Raw genomic sequence first — 17652 nt, 5'->3', positions numbered from 1 at the left:
CAGCTGCAGCACCATCACTCGATCATGAGTTTAATTCCTTACTCGGATGATTACACGTCTCCCGAACGAATATGACATCTATATTTATGTTTGGATTGGCTTGCTTAACTTTTCTCTATATTACTCTTGTATAATGTCTCGTGTTGTTTTTGGTTGTTGATGTAACTTGCTGATCCCTAAACCAAATATTGGACATGTATAAAAAAAATCTTTATAGCTCATCAGATTCATTCTCGTGGAGGAGTTCAAATTCTTACAAACGCCCAACTTACGAACATCCGCATTTACGAACGACTTTCCACAAGATATTTATTTTTAACCAATCCAACTTGCAAACGTGAATTCGCAATTGCGAACCGAACGGGAAACTATTTGGTTCGGCAAATGTACAACATCCCTTCTAATTTATGAGTTTAACTATGCGTTCCTTGTTTTTTTAACCGTAACACATTATTATAACACTGACCGTATTGTGCATTTAAATACGGTACCATTATTGTGTCCCGACTTACGAACCGTTCAATTTACGAACGAGCGAGGTTCGTAAGTCCGGGGACTGCCAGTCCTGTATTATTTGTGATCCGACGACTTCTGAAAAAGAGCCACATATCTCAGTGAGCCTCACCTGGTCAAATAAAGAAAAAAAATAAGTTTTTATAAAGAGTTTAACATTATTAAGTTTTGATTTAAAGCTTTCGTGACTGCAGGGATTCATATTATTGGTTCTTTCGGTAAAATCACGTAGAAGGGAGAAAATAAAATAATAAAAATCTAAAACAATAAAAATTCTCACGACGTTTCGACTGCAACACAAACAATCATCATCAGGTGTGAAATCCACAGCATAGTTTACTATGACCAAAACTTCTAGAGTCGATTCGGCGCATCGAATTGCGAATTCTTTACCGCGGAATCGCTCCGCGTGGATCGCTCCGCGTGGAGGTGGGAGGGCTGTGGAGGAGGGGGGTGGGGTGGGGGGTTTTGCGCAGGGACTACTTGACGCGGTCGCCATCTCCGGGACGCGGAGCCGCAGAGCCGCGACCCCGGGCCTCGTCTCATCCCGATCTTTCCTCCTCCATCGCCGCCGCCTTCTCCTCCTCCTCTCGCCATGGCGCAGATCCTGCCCATACGCTTCCAGGAGCACATCCAGGTGAGCCCGTGCTTGCTGATGAGTGACGGTGGTGGTGGTGATTGTAATGAAGACGTGGTTGAGAGTGAGTGACGGCCAAGGTAATGGCGCTTGCTGCCGGGCGCGGTCAGGACTATATTGGCGAACGCCTCGACGCTGGTTTGAGGCATCGTTGTTGCGATGTTATCTGTTTGCGATGGTTATTGCGGTTATAATAGTGGTTGGTTGGTGGTGGTGATGGTGGTGTTGCTACGTTGTTTGAAGTGTTTGGCGTCCGGGTTGTTGAAAGGTTTGTCCGGGGCGGCCTTGCCAGGGCGGGCGGGGTCCGGCCCTCGATCTCTTGAAATAAAATGTTTTAATTAACGATTGTAACGATGAATAACTGATTTATGTTTGTAACGACGATGCTGTGTGTGTGTGTGATTCTGTTTTAATGTTGTGCTGCTCGACGCCACGTACATGCGAGCGCTGTGTTCGCTTGAAGGCGAGAGGCTTGCGAGAGATGAGTGGAGTTCATACAAACCCCGTTTATTTCTCCTCAATAGAACATTAAGTCCATGATGTTTCTTTATGACAACTCAACTAATGTCGCAGTGTTGCCACGTTTAATGTTTCGTTGTGGCTGGTGGTGAGGTGAGTGCGAGGCGAGGTTTGGGAGATTTGATGTGATGGCTCCGAACAGGAAATGAAGGCCCCGGGGCCCAGCTCATTCAGACTTTGACGGGGAAATTATTAATACAAAATTTTAATCTTTGATTCTTGCCTAATGCTGATCCTTCTAAGGTGCCAACGCCTTATAGTGTCTTAACTCGTACGCCAGCCGGTGTCTTGTGAAAGAATTCGCGGGCTTGTCATTGCCCATACGAGTCTGTCATTGAATTATTTTTCTTTCATTTAGAATTTTATTCGCTTAAGCGTCAGTACCTTATCCTGTTTAGTAATTTGACCATCCTCTCTCTCTCTCTTCTTCTGGATCTGAGTTACCACTTTACGGACAGGTAAGCAGAGCTCTGTAATGTGCGGGTTTGCCTCGCCCTTGCCATGACTGGAATTTCCACCAACTGGCTGGCGCTTTCGACGGTGCGTTTGCCATTTCCTTCCAACACTCCGTAGGAGAAATGGGGCCCAAACATCGCAATGCAGCACTGTGGGCAACGTTCCCCCGACTCCTTTACGTCGTTTTTGCACTGTATTGCCACGTTTGGTGGATGTGTAAGGGCAGGTGCGTGTCACCTTGCCACATCTAAGGGTGTGTGTCTTGTAGATGTGTGTATACTACCTACGTGACTTTACCGAAAGAACCAAAGAGTATGGATTCCTGCAGTCACGAAAGCTTCAAATCAAGACGAAAAAGAACAATTTTTATTTGTTAGCAGGTAAGGCCCACCGAGCTACGTATCTCTTATTCGGAAGTGACCTGGCCACGAATGAGATGGCTCAACGAAGTGGCTTATCATTTGGATATGTATTGCGGCCAAATACGCGTGTTTCTAAACGTGGAGGGGACACCCGAAAGAAACCCGGAGAAAAATCTACGCGACCACCGGGAGAGAGACATGCATACTCCACATATACAGCAGGTGTCAGGGTCTAGGTCAAACCCACGACCCCCTGTATACCAGGCGAAGTAGTTAACATCTCGCCACCATGGCACCCGTACGTCTCAGGTTCAATAATTGTTCGTTTTGCTGTGGTTTTTTTCCGGGAGACAATTTCCATTTCATCAGGTTAGTCTGCGATTGTGTGTATTGTGGTTATTCGTGTACCTCAGGTGATTGTGTTATGGTTGTTGTGAGTGTGTGTGTTTCAGATGCTGTGTTTTGTGTACTAGTTTTCCAGATGAGTTGTGGTTGGTGAGAATTTATGTCTTCTCACCTACAAGACGCATTCATTCTCAGCTGGGCAAGGCTCCTCCAACTCACCCCCAACGCACCTGCAGGGCGCGTCGGGTGTCATCATTTAATATTGCCCTTAAGCCGCGATGGCCCCCATTGAAACTGTCGGGAGACCTGACCTAAATACAACAATTTAAGACTATATAAATGAATGGAACAGGTGCCCATTCATAAACTGCCCTAATTGGCAGTGTATATTGTGTACATTCGAGGCTGTATAATATGGTAACTTAACCCTATTTGACATGGTGAGTCAGCTTGTGTCTGTTTGATGGGAGGTCGTGATATACTCGGGCTACGACGGCTTGTGTGCGTGTATACTGTATGTGTTATATTGTACACTTTCAATGCTATATTATCCTGTTCATACTGATATGCACACGTATTATACTCGTTTGTTTGTATTGAATGTGGTCAACATCTTATCATCCCTTGAGGACTGCTAAAGTGAGTACCTTTGGTCAGGGCCTGTATGAGTCATGTATGCAATACACGGTATTCTGTGTGTGTCGTTGGGGGAGATTTGGAAGAGATTAGGAAAACATTCACTCGATTGCAGTCATTTTCAGGACAGTAGCATGAATTGTTATTAATATTTTATGATCACAGTAGTTGGTGCATGGAGATAAGGTTTCAAAGCGCAACAGTACTGGGGGGTACGTTTCTGCAACTTTGTGTGATGACTTTGACAGCCATTGATATATAAACTGCCGAACTACATTACGTACAATATTTTTTTTACACCAGCGCGTGGACAAATTGTGCAGAACATTGATTGAGAGCCTATGGGCCAATAGACCCAAATACCTTTAGCTTTTGAAACTGACTAATCTGTAAAAAAAAAATGTTATGACTATAATAACGCCTACCCAGTATTCTTTGATGGTTATGGTTGCTCCTGTGGAATTTACAGGTTTTGTGCCGCAGTCCCACACCTACCACTGCACGCTGGGTAGAAAGTCATTAGTCGGCCGGATTTACCAGTAGAGTGGCTTGCGTGGCTTGTTCTGTCCCAGGGCACGTGTGCAGCCCTCGTAGTTTGACCGGTCAAGGTACATGCTGTTGAATAATCCACGTGCCCAGAGTGCACCCAGGCTGTAGCCCTGGCTTGACAGACGTGACACAGTAATCTGCTTAACGCTGACGGCGTTAATGTTTCTTAGTTTCCTCGGTGCTCATGGTAAAGGTGGAGGGGGGGGTTAGTTCAAGTCAATTAAAAAAAACAGGTATTGCACGTTTTGTTGAAAAACTATATTCGGAATGAATTTGTGTGGAAAGACTACCGTATATTTGGTGTGGTGGCAGAGTGTAAATCAACCCAATGAAAAACATTTTAACGTTTCACTCGCATATGTGCACACACGAAAAAAATCTACTCGTATTTTGTCTGGGTTAGTTGGAGCACACACGTATGGTGATTTCAGGTCGAAGGCTCACTGTTTCCTATAAAACCCAGAGATTAAAGAACAAGGACAGCCATAATAAAATGTTATTCAATAATCCAGGTGCGTCATCTGACTTGGTGATGGTTTACCAAGTGCATCGGCAGGCCGTAGCTCCCCTCATACTCCCGTGTGCATGTGTCTGTGTGTGTCTGTGCAGTGGGGAGCGGTAGTGTAGTGGTTAGCACACTACGCCATGAACCCGGCGACCCGAGTCGGATTCCCGCTCACGGCCACCAACACAAGTGACGATTATCTGAATCCGTCCTGGGGCCTCTGCTAGGTCGACTCAGTCTCAAATTCGTACCTGGTGTGGTGTGTAAAAACATCGCCAGTGGGGGGGGGACAATGGCAGCCGGGCGTGTGCTGCCCACCCACCCCCCCCATGCTGTGCTGGCCTTAATCGGTGCTGCTCGCTAAAGGCACTTGCCCCAACAGTCTGTTAAGTCGATACTGGGGATCTTTGTCTTTTGTACAAACTGTGTGGCAGGGGCAGTTGTGGTTACTGGTCAGTACGCCCCGCACGCTCTTTAATAACGCCTGTCATCCACGCCACGGTTGTTAACCTTTGACTTGATGCATGACACTGGGGAGGAGACCCCTGGGAACAAGTTGCTCATTGAAACATTAGTCCTGTAAATGATGGAACACGTTGGCCATTCTCTATCTGCTGCTTAATGTAGACCTTGGTTACGTAATAATCATTTATTTTAATAATGGGTACATTGGTGACTTTCATAACCAGGTAAGAGCCAGCGTTATTTAAGGGAGATTATATAATAACATAGTATCAGAGTTTTTACCATTACAGCATAGAAAGGAATAGAATTACAAGTTTTAGATGTTAGAAATCAAACAAACGTTATTTTATTTGTGGATACAATGGCTTAAGAATGGTGACAATGTAACTATATGCACACAAACATAAAGAAAATCGCTGCCTTTTAACGAAACATTTCTTGATTCGCCATTTTAGAGGTTTCACTGATTTATTGATTGGGTATATCGTGACGTGCCAGTGCAATGACTATAAATAGTCGTCCACGGTTTCTGTGATCGGGGCAACCTTTTCTTCCATGGGCACTCTTAATTGCCTGTTGAGATGTTTTACGTGTGTGTGTGTTCTCTGAAGGTTATGTACAATTTTGGCAGTGACCAAAACAAGTGATAGATTATACATTTAAAAAAATGTTCTCCTGCATGCCTCCCCTGCTTTCCAATTTGTTTGTTCTAGCAATTCGGACCCGTGCCAGTTCTCCGATTGTTCTCCGATTAAAATTGAAATGAGGCAGATGGGGCGTAGGTGGTGTTGGGAGGAAAGGCCTGGGCAGTGTGCTGGGTCCCCTGGGGGTGCTTGCTATGCAGTGCAAGCAAGGCTTCATAACCAGCAGCAGCCTCTGGCTCTGCAACCAGTAACATTTGGTGATGCAGATCGTGCTGGGATATGCTGAGATTACCAGCGAGTGGTTGAGCCCGACCGGAGGGTGGATTTTCACGAGTGGACGGTGTCCGCCATTAATCAGTCGAGGAAAGAGTCTCCATAGAGTGCAGCCTTTACCGATGACCTTAATCAAGAACGCGTTGGGATATTACGTGCTGTCATCTTTGTGCCTGACCGTGCTTGCGTGACGCAAGAGCTGGGCGGATTCGTCTTTTATTCTTTTTTTATTTCCTTCCCTCTTTACGCATTTTTTTAAACGTTTGTTTATGACGTTATGTGGTTATTTTTTCTTTGAATGTTTTTTTTTGGCTTGGGGATTTTGGCAAGCACAGCTGAACAACTCAATCTTTTTTACATTAATCTTTGAATCGTGATTTATTTTCTCCTCTCTGCATGCCTAGCGGATGAAATATTATAATTCGGGATATTAATTGGGTTGTTTCACTGTGAGTCTAGGTGGCTTGTGGGGAAACACTGATCTTACACTGACACATTTTAATTGAAGCCATCGGTGTGTGTGTATTTCTGGATTTTCATAATTTAACGTGTAAAACAGCCAAGCACGCCTCATCTCGGATGGGGTACTTTTTGTGCAGCTGTAGCTGAGGGGTGGGTAGGGCTGCGATGACATGTCCGCTTGTGACGTGGATTTCGCAAAGGAGTGGCACTGCCCTCCAGCATTTTTAAATGTCTGCTGGTGCTGAGAGCCTTTGTTTCAAGATGGCAATATAAATATCCCTTAAATAGCCACGTCATTTGTCAATTAAGATTGTTGTGTGTTATCGATTTACTCTTGGTTTAGCATATGGGTGATTGTCAACCGCTGGTTGGTATATCCTTTTAAGGCTGGATGAGTCATGGCGACACAGATCACGTGTCTGGGAAATTAACAGCCAGCACCCACGCAGGGAGGGGAATCGGGTAGCTTTGCCGTTCACCATTTATCGTCGTCTTCGGTGCGTTGCATTCCTGCCGCTCTGCGGAGCTCGCCGCTTTCCCTCCGCCCATTCTATCTGCTCCACTCTCTCTCTCCCCCTGTAGCCGCAAGGCTCTGGGTAAAGAGAACACGAAGTGACCTTGGTGATGCTTGATGCTGGGATGTGTGTGTGTGTTTGTGCACACGCCGAGCGCAAACGCAAACAAGACGTTGACGATTAATGATGGCGGAATGTTCTGGCCAGGGTAGGGAGTGGGTTTGAGTGCTTATATAATTTGCAAATACCACCATTTTATTAAGAAACGTGGATGCAGTGGAGGCATTTGTTTAAGCCACCGGTGATCTGACCTGACTTTAATGTGCAGTGTTGCATCTGAGTGAAATGTGTGATGCTAAATTCAAGGTACATTGGTTACCGCTTACCAGTTGGGATTTACTTACTGCGGTTTAATGTTGGAGATCTATCAAATTATAAATGTGACCATGTATGAAGTAAATTACCTAAATTTCCTCTTAAATGTTAGACCTAACCAAGCTTAATCGCCTGGATCAAGTTGGATCGATTCATTTTTTCTGCATACATTTAATGATTTTTTTTAAATGGGAGAAATAAAGTAACAAAGACACGTAACATTCCTGTAGTTGTTGGGCATGGATGACCCAGAGTTTTTGTTCCAAGCTATCTTGTGTAATTGACAGGCAGTGGCCTCAATTGGATGCCAGTGTCGTGAATTGAACACAATGTGAAACGGATTGTGTTCGCGTCCGTTTTCACCGCTGCGTCCCCTTAATTGGACCGCATCGCACTGCACGAAGGCCTCACTTTTGAGACCTGTTAATTCCAGTGAACAAAAATCCACATTGTGCTTTCTAAATAGTACACGGCGATTCTCCAGTCGGTGACTCGTGTTTCATGTAAGTGTACATAACAGATAGCTGGCTGGCAGAAATCCACAGCAGTGCATGGTTGATGTATTTTTTTCTCGGTGGCAGTAATTTTTCGAAAGCTGGAAATGAGGCAGGAAGCTAGCGTCAGACATTTTCTCTCTTCAGCAGAATTGAAAACCTGCCCTGCGTGCCTTTTTTATTTGTTGCGCTTCCGAAATGTAAAAAAAACCCAACATTCTCATTCTACAAGCTGGCTTTCTGCTGATGTTTTCGTTGGCCGAGCGATAAAGCCCTCTCCGGTGCCATGGAGAGGAAAGTACTTGAGGTGCTGAGGTGGCACGGCGCCGGCACTGCCATGCGGCAGCCAGGGGCCGACTTAAGTGTGTCATGTGAGCGTGCTGCCCTTTCAGCACCGGGGCATTTTTTTACCCTCTGGGTTTCGGAACAAATAACATCGTGCTAAGCCTCGTCCGTCGCCCCTTTCCTGCTCCTTCTCCTGCGTCCCTTCGCCTAAATGAATACTCTTGCCATCAATAATACATGGGGGCCCCAGTAAGCCACCGTCGGCAGTTTTGCTTAACGTCGCTTGGTTTAGAAAGCTGAAACGTCACATCGTTACCCGTTTTTTTCTTCGCGTACCTCCATAAACTTGGAATGCAGCAAAAGGAGGTGGTGGTGGCACACTGCTGCTTACTGTCGCAATCTCCTCCGTCCCTGGCAAACATGTATAGTTTGTTCCTCCGTACAGTGGGCCCGACTTTGCTTTGGATAAGCAGCCGAGCTCAAACGAGAGCCTCATTACCGGCTGCCCTCCTGCGGGGGACTCGGTTGGCTGCGAGGGATTATACAGTGGGTGCAGATGGCTCGTGTGTCTGCACACCCACACCACCCCGGTAAATTATTAATGGTGCTGCACGATACCCGTTGCCAAACATTATTCGGTTTAATGAACCTCTCATTCAGACTGTGCCCATCATCCTTAAGAATGCAACATTTGCAGCGAATATAAATTGGAAATGAAGGCCATGTGACCTTTATCGGAGGGTGAGGTTCTGTAGATGAAAAGGAATTTCATTTAGAATGTATGGAGTAATACCCAATACAATCTCAGGTTTTATAAGTGGAAGTTGCAGGTTTATCTGTTAATTTAACCGGGACCCCCCCCCCCACCAGCCAAAAGACACCTCAACCACATTACCATCTTGGCACAGAAAACCAACGCAATGCTACGATGTGCATTGTTGTGGAGCATATAGGTTAAAGGTGTTATGTGGGTGATATGATGATGGTTGGGTTCTAATGCAAAACCAGTGAACCATTGTTGACAAGTACCTAAGCTGTCTCCCAGGCTGTCCGATAAGAGGTTTGAAGTTTATTTCATGAAAATGGAGCCTTTAAAATCATGGTCAGGTGTGCGCTCATAACTGCCTGTGCTCTTTAAGATATCTGCATTGGCGATACTAAAACTTTACACGTTTTTTCTTTAAATTATTGTTGGACAGACAGCACACAGCCTGGATGCAGATGTATCCATTTGAACCTTATGGTGGGACCCCGGGGTCCCATAAGCCCACCCAGCATTCGCATAAACTGCGTTGTGACGTAATATTATGTCTGAAGGCGAACGATACAGCAATCTATTCCTCTCGACGAGCTCTACACGATGCGCTAATCAAAGTTTTGTTAATGACTACAGCAATTTTGGCAACGACGGGTGCTTGTTGTAGAACGAGAGGATTGATTTCTGGTGGGTCACGGCTTTTATGTACGCGGTGGACGGAGTTGCCAAAAGTAAAGTAATTAATTACGCTTTAGACTTGTGTTTATTCGGGACCCCGGGGTCCCGCCATGAGGTTAATTTGTTTATTTTTTAGATTGCGTCTTGAGCAGAAAACGGTCGTTACGTTTGTTTTAATAGAAGGCCTGCCTGTCTGTCTGCCTGTGTGTGCGTGTGCCGACAGCTCCAAAATGTGGGCATCAACCCGGCGAACATCGGGTTCAGCACCCTCACGATGGAGTCCGACAAGTTCATCTGCGTGCGCGAGAAGGTGGCGGAGCAGGCGCAGGTGGTCATCATCGACATGAACGACACCGCCAACCCCATCCGAAGGCCCATCTCCGCCGACTCGGCCATTATGAACCCCGCCAGCAAGGTCATCGCGCTCAAAGGTGGGCGCCCCGTGTCCGTTCCCGCGTGCGCTCGCCCAGCCGGTCGTTATGCAGACCCATCCCCCGTGTTTTATTTGAAGCCGGGAAATGTAGGAGCAGTTGACTAGTCTTGTTTTGCGAACACCCAGTTTGTTAATTAGTGGAGTAGTTTTTTTAGTTCAGATAAACCACAACAGTTTTTGTTTGGTTGCTGTCGCTGCTTTGCCTTGCCTCTCGCTTCTAAAACCGAGCGTTCTGTTAAGTGAGTGCAGTCGATGGTTCCGCAAGTTTATGCTGCTGCTGCCACCGCTACTGCTCATGCGTGCTCATCCCCTCACCACCTCCCTCCCACACCATGAGTGTGCCTGCACGTGTTCTCTCTGCTGTGTGCATGCTGTCGCTTGTGTATGCGAGCGTGGCCGCTTTGTGTGCTGCGATGCTCTCTTGTGTGCATTTGTGTCGTCTTGGGGCCCCGTGTGCGTGTCGCCATCGTCCGCTGCACTGCCGAGTACGCTCAGGTGCAGGCAAACTTAGAGAGGAGAGATGTTGCACTGCACCTTCGTACGCTACGCTCCTTTAAAAAATGAGTTGGGTCTCATTGCATAGTTGTAGTGGGAGCGCAAGCTGCCTCGGAGGGCATGACAAGCAAAGGGTGCATTGCCAAGTTGCCCGCATATGCATTGCATGGCCCTTGAAAGGTAAGCCCCACTGACAAACCTCTGTTTGCTGTACAGGTAGCACATTTTTTCCAATGAGCTGTATTTATGGCTTTGTTAACCTTCCTGCTTCCACCAGATTGCGATCTGCATCAACGTTCCTCCCTCGGCATGTACAGCCATTGTTGTGCACTTTTTTGCTTTGGAACTTGTTTGGCGTGAAGCCAAAATGTCAGCGCTAGGTTTATCTTATAAACGAGGCAGCAGTCTCCTTGATCCGCTGCTGTTATGCTGTAAACAGTTGTCAATGTGCCTGGAAAAATTGGCCTCCCAAAACTTGCTTTCTTTGTTTTGTGATGTTCATAATTGTCTCTCTCTCTCTCTCCTATATATAACATGACAGCCTGGTAGGAATAAACTGAGAAAGTTAGCAGCCTGTCTGTGCATGCTTGCTCTCCATGTGCATTGCATCTCTTGTGCCGTATACCCAGGGCCAGTAGAACTTGGCAGGGTCTCTAACTAACTAACTAACCCCCCGTTCAAAAAGTTCCTTTTTTGAGCAGGAACAAAGTCTCGGAGCAGGTAAATAGAGCACTGTGGTGTCTTTTTTTTCCTCCCTTCCGCAATTTTACCCAAATACACAGCAACGTGATTTTAATTGATGTTGGCTCTTGGCCAGTTTTTGCTGTTGGCTCTGCGTATATTCTGACCGCAGCCAAAGGTGCTGGTGTGACGTTTTAAGTTTTTTGCCGCTGCCTCCTGTGTGTCACTGACTGTACACTTTCTTTCTTGCTCTCTTTTTGTTTAATTGTATCAGAGGGTGAGTCCTTTATTAAAACATATTCTTCGGTGCTGTGTGTCCTAGCCGGCCTTGCTTTCACACGTGGGTTATAGTATTGATAAAAAACAGAATATGATAATGATTAACGATGTAATTCGTTATTATTCGTCTTGAGAGCCCACTTTTAAAGCATGGCTAGAGGCCCGTTGTGAGCATGTGTGTTGTACGGTGTACCCCCCTTGTCAAGTTTTGTTTTTTGCGCGCAGCTTCACAGTCATTGTAGCTGTTTTTCATAGGAATAAAGATAAGGCTTTTCACTTTTGCTTATCTTTAATTCTATATTAAATGTGTTGGATGGCTTCATGAAATATAATGTGTAGCGTAACATTCTAAGTTCCGACCGAAACGTGAATTTTGTTGAATTTTTGGAAATGCGTAAAGATATTCTGACATCGTCATAATCTGATGCATTACTTAGTTCATTCACTGAAAGCCGTGTTGCTTTAGTGTGAGCGGGGTCAAAAGTAAAATCTAAAAATATTTCACGGGCTCCATTCACGAGGGCATCGCTTTCATCGCGCGGCGTCGCTTCATCGCAAGCGTTGCGTCGCGACCACCAGCGCTGCTGTCCCGCTCTCTTCAACCGGTTTCTCTTCCGCCCCGCTTCCCTCCCCCCGTCGACGACAGCCGGCAAGACTTTGCAGATTTTCAACATCGAGATGAAGAGCAAGATGAAGGCGCACAACATGACGGACGACGTCCTTTTCTGGAAGTGGATCTCCCTCAACACCATCGCCCTGGTCACCGAGACGGCTGTCTACCACTGGAGCATGGAGGGCGACTCGCAGCCCGCCAAGGCCTTTGACCGCCACCCCAGCCTCGCCGGCTGCCAGATCATCAACTACCGCACCGACGTCAAGCAGAAGTGGCTGCTGCTCGTTGGGATTTCCGCGCAGGTTTGTAATTTTTTGCCCCGTAGCATGTATGTATTTTGAACTTCTTTCACACCGTACGTAGCCAACCGTGCTATAATTGGAGGTGCTGCCTCCTTGCGGCGCGGCAGTCGCCAAAGTACCCGCTTGACTTGGAAACGTAAAGTTTCTATCACGGGTTTGGGGATGACCTTTCTTCACAAAGGCCGAACTCGGATGTTCAAACTCCTTTTGCTGACCACGCATTAACTCATGCCTCCTGTTGCTTATGGCGCGGCTAAAGGCCACCGAAGTGACGGAGCGTTGCTAAAATGACTCGTAGTGTTGCCTGGTCACAAAAACAGTCACTTCTGCTAACCCTTTTTAGTGTGGCTAAGATGCTTGCGTTTACTGATAAATATTTCTTCACAGGCTGTTTTGATGTGGAAGGCCTCGTGTCGTTGTAGGCCGTACGAAATCTAAGTCGTGGACCGTATTTCACAGGTCGGCCATTTAGGGTCCCCCTCCCCTGCTCTAAACGAATGATGGCAACCAAAATACTCTTTGTGATGCTAATTGTGGCCTGAATTCATTTGTGCTCATTCGGTTAGCACTTATAATCGTGGCTACTGTGAGTCATTGCCTGCCCTACTCGGATTACAATGATTAATTTGTTAGAAATCGATTCTTAGGCTAACGACACTTGCATTTAATCACTCACGCCTTGTGCAAAAGTCGGGTTTTTCCCCTTCGTACGTTCATTGTGTTTCGTTTGTGGAAACTGCAGCGAAAGGGGTGGAGGCCAGTGTGCTTGTCAAAGCATACAACACAGTAGTAGAAGCGATATAACAATTCGGCGGTTTAAAATATTCTTCACGCTCGCAATGTACGCATCGAATTGTCCATCTAATCTGATCCGTGTACTTTCTTACACATACCTCGGTGAACAAATGGATGAATCGTCATGATGCCGCATCATGATGATTCATCCAAACGTTACATCCCTACACTGTGCCGCTCCACATCCTCCCTTCTAAGCGGCCTCCTGCTGTAGTCTAGCATCAGACGTTAGCTCTATAATTGATGCCTAGTGCGCCCCACTGGGCTCACAGTAGTCAAGCCAATGTATGTTTCCTCTCATTGTTTTATCTTGCCTTTTATGTCAGCTTTTTTTATTCTCCTCCTGAAGCATGGTAATATAATATGCAAATGTTAGTTTCGACGTTTGTGTTGCAGCAGTGATAAGATTGTGTAAAAAAAATTAGCAGTGATTTATAAATTGACTTCTCACCTTTGGCTCCCAGTGTGTGACCAATCTAAGACTGTCGTCCTTAGATTTACGTTGTGGAGTATTGCATTTGGTGGTCACGTGACATGATGCCGATGGCACAATTTGCATTGGTACAATTGGGGAAGAGTGATAAAAGCTGGAGCCTTAAAAATTAAAGATGAGTTCTTGCCCATGAACCAAAACTGCATTGTTAATAATTAACACTTATCAAACTGACGTTGAAAGCGTTCACGCATTAACTCACCGTCTACGACTGGTACGTCTGAAGTGGGGTGCATCTACGGTATGTATCTTTAACTTTTTCACACCCTACCTAGCCAATCATGTTAATCGGGGGTGGAATGCAACACAGATTCTGTGCGTATGTATGATTTTTCTTCCTCGTGTTTTTGTTTTGCCGGGTGCAGCAAAACCGTGTCGTGGGCGCGATGCAGCTCTACTCGGTCGAGCGCAAAGTCTCGCAGCCCATCGAAGGGCACGCTGCTGCCTTCAGCGAGTTCAAGATGGAGGGCAACGCAGAGTCCTCCACCCTCTTCACGTTCGCCGTCCGCAGCCAGGCCGGGGGAAAGGTGCTTGCCCTCTCACCCCCCGGCGCTCTCATCATTGGCCTTCCTCGTTTGCCTCAACTCGAGCGCTGAAAATCTTTCCTTTTCCATCTCTGCAAATGCTTCTCTTTTCTTGTTTACTCCGATGTCCGATGGCAGCTTCTTGGGTCAAAAAGCCCTCCATCCTGCCTAATCTTGAGTTTTGTTCTTAATTTCACTGTACGGCCGCCCCTTCCTTGAAGTATTCAAAGAGCAGCATCTTTCTTTTTCGGCTGCTTTGCCGACATCCTTCGAGAACTTCCTTCGTCAAGCTTTCACCTCTGAATGAGTGCCCCCAATCCACCTCCTCTCGCCTCTTCTGAATCGTCCGGTCATTTCATGGTTGGCTCACGAGTCGACCGCCTGCTGATTGCGGTATTTTTGGGAACACAAAACCTGAAGTTGTTGTTTCTGTATCGATGTCTCCCGCAGCTGCACATCATCGAGGTTGGGCAGCCACCTGCGGGGAACCAGGCGTTCACCAAGAAGGCGGTGGACGTGTTTTTCCCTCCCGAGGCTCAGAACGACTTCCCGGTGGCCATGCAGGTTCGTGTCCCAGCGCACACGTCATGCCCCATCGCTGCCCGCCCCGCCTTGCCCTCTCTCTCTCTTACCACATGCATTGAGCATTTACTAACAGCTAGATTTTATTAGAACTTCTCACCGACAAGGTCAATGCTCGATGGAAAGCCGTTTTAAATGGTTAAGTATATGAGAGGTTAATTTTGAAACAGTTGCACTTTGATTATTAGTGACTTTCCAGGGCATTAACGAGCTGTGAGGTATTAAATTACAAGGCACAATGATGCATTAATTTGCAACTCTTAAGTCGATCTATTTGCCCTCTTTCTGCTCTGAAGAAGGGCTATTGTCTAAAACATTAATCTTTGAAAATGTTCTGTTTTAATCCAGTGTTACAAATGAGCTTAGGTGAATTGTATTTCATAGTTGCACACCGCTGCCAACACACTTTTGTTTTCCACCTCTCCTCCTGCTGCTTGTAAAAAATGATCCGTAAACTGCAAACAAAACTCCTTGTTTTAGCGACTTGACATCATAGTTGACTTTCGAGGCGTCGATCATTATTCCGAGTATGAAACTACTTTTGTTGGCGTGATGTGTATTGTGTTTTAATAATCATTGTAAATTAACCGCTGCTCAGGTGAGCCAGAAGCACGGCGTGATCTACCTGATCACCAAGTACGGCTACATCCACCTGTACGACCTGGAGAGCGGTGTGTGCATCTACATGAACCGCATCAGTGGCGAGACCATCTTCGTCACGGCCGCTCACGAGGCCACCTGCGGCATCATCGGCGTCAACCGCAAGGGGCAGGTGCGTGGCCAAAGCTGTAGGGTAGGGTTTGCACCGTGGGTGGTAGCACTTGCCTTACGGTTACTTAAAACTGTTTTTTTTTTATCTTTTGGCTTCTGCGAAGCTTTAGACTCATGTCGGATAGCCTGGGAGAAACGCAGTCCTAGGTGTGTATCTACATGTCAGTCGACTACGGGATGAGGTTGCCGTTTAGAATTGTGGGGGTTATTTGGCCATGTTTTACCGTGCTGCGTTGATGAAGGCGGAGCATAGATGTGGAAGTATGGAATACAATACAACAGTGGATATTGCTGCAGTCTCCTCTGCTACCAACCACAGAGCACCATGGCCTAGAACGTTGTAATGAGTGGTGGTCGCCCATCCAACCACTATCCAGGCTTAACCCTTCTCAACAGAATTGGTGGTTGACTTATGACCATGGGCCAATGTCTATGCTAGATTTGTCTTGGATTTCATCGACTATTGGGCAAGGCCTCCCACCTCTCTGAATGAATGAGTTAACAAAGCTGCAACTGGTGCGCCAGCAGACACGTATCAAATGTATCAACACAAGTATCATTACTTGCGTTGGCCTTTGTGTGGTTAGGCCCCAAAGCAAGAACATTAAATAACGTCTGTATATTCGTGCGTGGGACAGAAGCCAATTGAATGAATCTTCGGCGGTTGCTCTGCGACATCTACTTCCGCAGACCGTTCTCCTAACATGAACGACCGCGTTACTCTGCGCGTGCATCGAATCGATTCTTCGCCTCGCAGCACAACGCCGACATAGCACGGTCGGGGTTATGTTTAGCGATGTTTAAAAACAAAAATAGTTGGATACTGTCCAAGTGAAGGGGAGCAGGCAAAACGGGGGGGGGCTATTTATTTGTATTGGGGGGACGGGGATGTCGTGAGGGAGAAGAGAGCGATGAGTGTGATAGAGGTACAAAGACATGCAAATGCAGGAATTTATGTATTTATGCAATTTGTACTTGATTTATTTTTACGTATTTATTTTTAGTGACTTGCTTACCTTTCCGTTGTTTTTTTTTTAGCATTGTTGGACATCTACGGTCGGAAGAGCTTTATCGCTCATTGGATTCCTCCTCTAAATAAAGATTCTGATTCTGTTTCCCTGCACGCGCATGTGTCTCCATTCGCAGGTGCTGTCGGTGTGCGTGGAGGAGGAGAATCTCATCCCGTACATCACCAACGTGCTGCAGAACCCCGACCTGGCGCTGCGCCTCGCCGTGCGCAACAACATGGCCGGCGCCGAGGAGCTGTTTGCGCGCAAGTTCAACACGCTCTTTGCGCAGGCCAACTTCTCCGAGGCCGCCAAGGTGGCTGCCAGCGCGCCCAAGGTACGTGCCCGCATACTGCCCGAGTGTGTGCGCTCGCGTGGATGTGCATAAGTAACAATTAATCAAATCGCTATGTGTGAATTGTCATAGGCATACAACATGGAAGGGTTAGCTCGCAGTGAATTAATGCGTTTGTGTTAGTATTGCACGTACCGCAATTTCAACTTTTTGTACCTCCACAATACAATGCAACCACGTATCAACATGTTGTACAGAGGCGGGGGGGGGGGGAAGCGCAAAGAGGCGACTTGGAATATAGGAGGGGTGGGAGAGGTATTTATTATTTAAAGGGAAGAGACTAATGCAGTGCACAGGACAGATGAAGATGGTACGCTAATGTATAAATGAAGATGCTTCATGGGGAAGAGGCAACCGGTCATAAAATCTAACCACGTATCTTTTAAGCCAGAGAAAAAAAAAAGTCGTCTTCCACCCTTTCAACTTGTAGGCCTCGACTAATTTAACCCTGCGCAAATAAACGAAATTCCATCTCGACTCTGCTTTTTCCTGAGTAATAACAAACTGCTTCCCCCCCCCACTGCCTCAACCCCTCCCCGAACCAAAACACCACCCCTCCCCCTGCCTGCCGCCCCCTTCGTCAACTCGCCCAGGGGATCCTGCGCACGCCTGACACGATCCGCAAGTTCCAGTCGGTGCCAGCCCAGCAGGGCCAGACGTCTCCGCTGCTGCAGTACTTTGGCATCCTGCTGGACCAGGGTCAGCTCAATAAGTACGAGTCCCTGGAGTTGTGCCGCCCTGTCCTGCAGCAGGGTCGCAAGCAGCTCCTCGAGAAGTGGCTCAAGGAGGACAAGGTAGGTGTGGCAGTGGGGGTGCCGTCTGCAATTGGCACTGTTGGCTACGTACGGTGGG

The 17652-nt window shown here is 46.8% G+C and overlaps 1 protein-coding gene across 2 annotated transcripts in view; it reads left to right on the top strand.

Annotated features, from left to right (window-relative positions):
* Nucleotides 1–979: 979 nt before the first annotated feature.
* The window catches only part of LOC144933012 (clathrin heavy chain 1), a 44983-nt gene continuing 28310 nt past the window's right edge, over nucleotides 980–17652 (top strand). For both annotated transcript variants that reach the window (XM_078857440.1, XM_078857439.1), the window contains exons 1-8: nucleotides 980–1150; nucleotides 9694–9901; nucleotides 12005–12273; nucleotides 13927–14088; nucleotides 14536–14649; nucleotides 15266–15439; nucleotides 16585–16782; nucleotides 17394–17594. In XM_078857440.1, the coding sequence (XP_078713566.1) occupies nucleotides 1109–1150; nucleotides 9694–9901; nucleotides 12005–12273; nucleotides 13927–14088; nucleotides 14536–14649; nucleotides 15266–15439; nucleotides 16585–16782; nucleotides 17394–17594 (1368 nt within the window). In that variant the 5' untranslated portion in view covers nucleotides 980–1108. The remainder of the gene's footprint in view (nucleotides 1151–9693; nucleotides 9902–12004; nucleotides 12274–13926; nucleotides 14089–14535; nucleotides 14650–15265; nucleotides 15440–16584; nucleotides 16783–17393; nucleotides 17595–17652) is intronic.

The sequence above is a fragment of the Lampetra fluviatilis genome, chromosome 6, assembly GCF_964198595.1.
Source record: "Lampetra fluviatilis chromosome 6, kcLamFluv1.1, whole genome shotgun sequence".
Classification (NCBI taxonomy): Eukaryota; Metazoa; Chordata; class Hyperoartia; order Petromyzontiformes; family Petromyzontidae; genus Lampetra; species Lampetra fluviatilis.
Note: the sequence above shows the minus strand (reverse complement) of the source record. Positions and strands in the feature narration are given on the sequence as shown.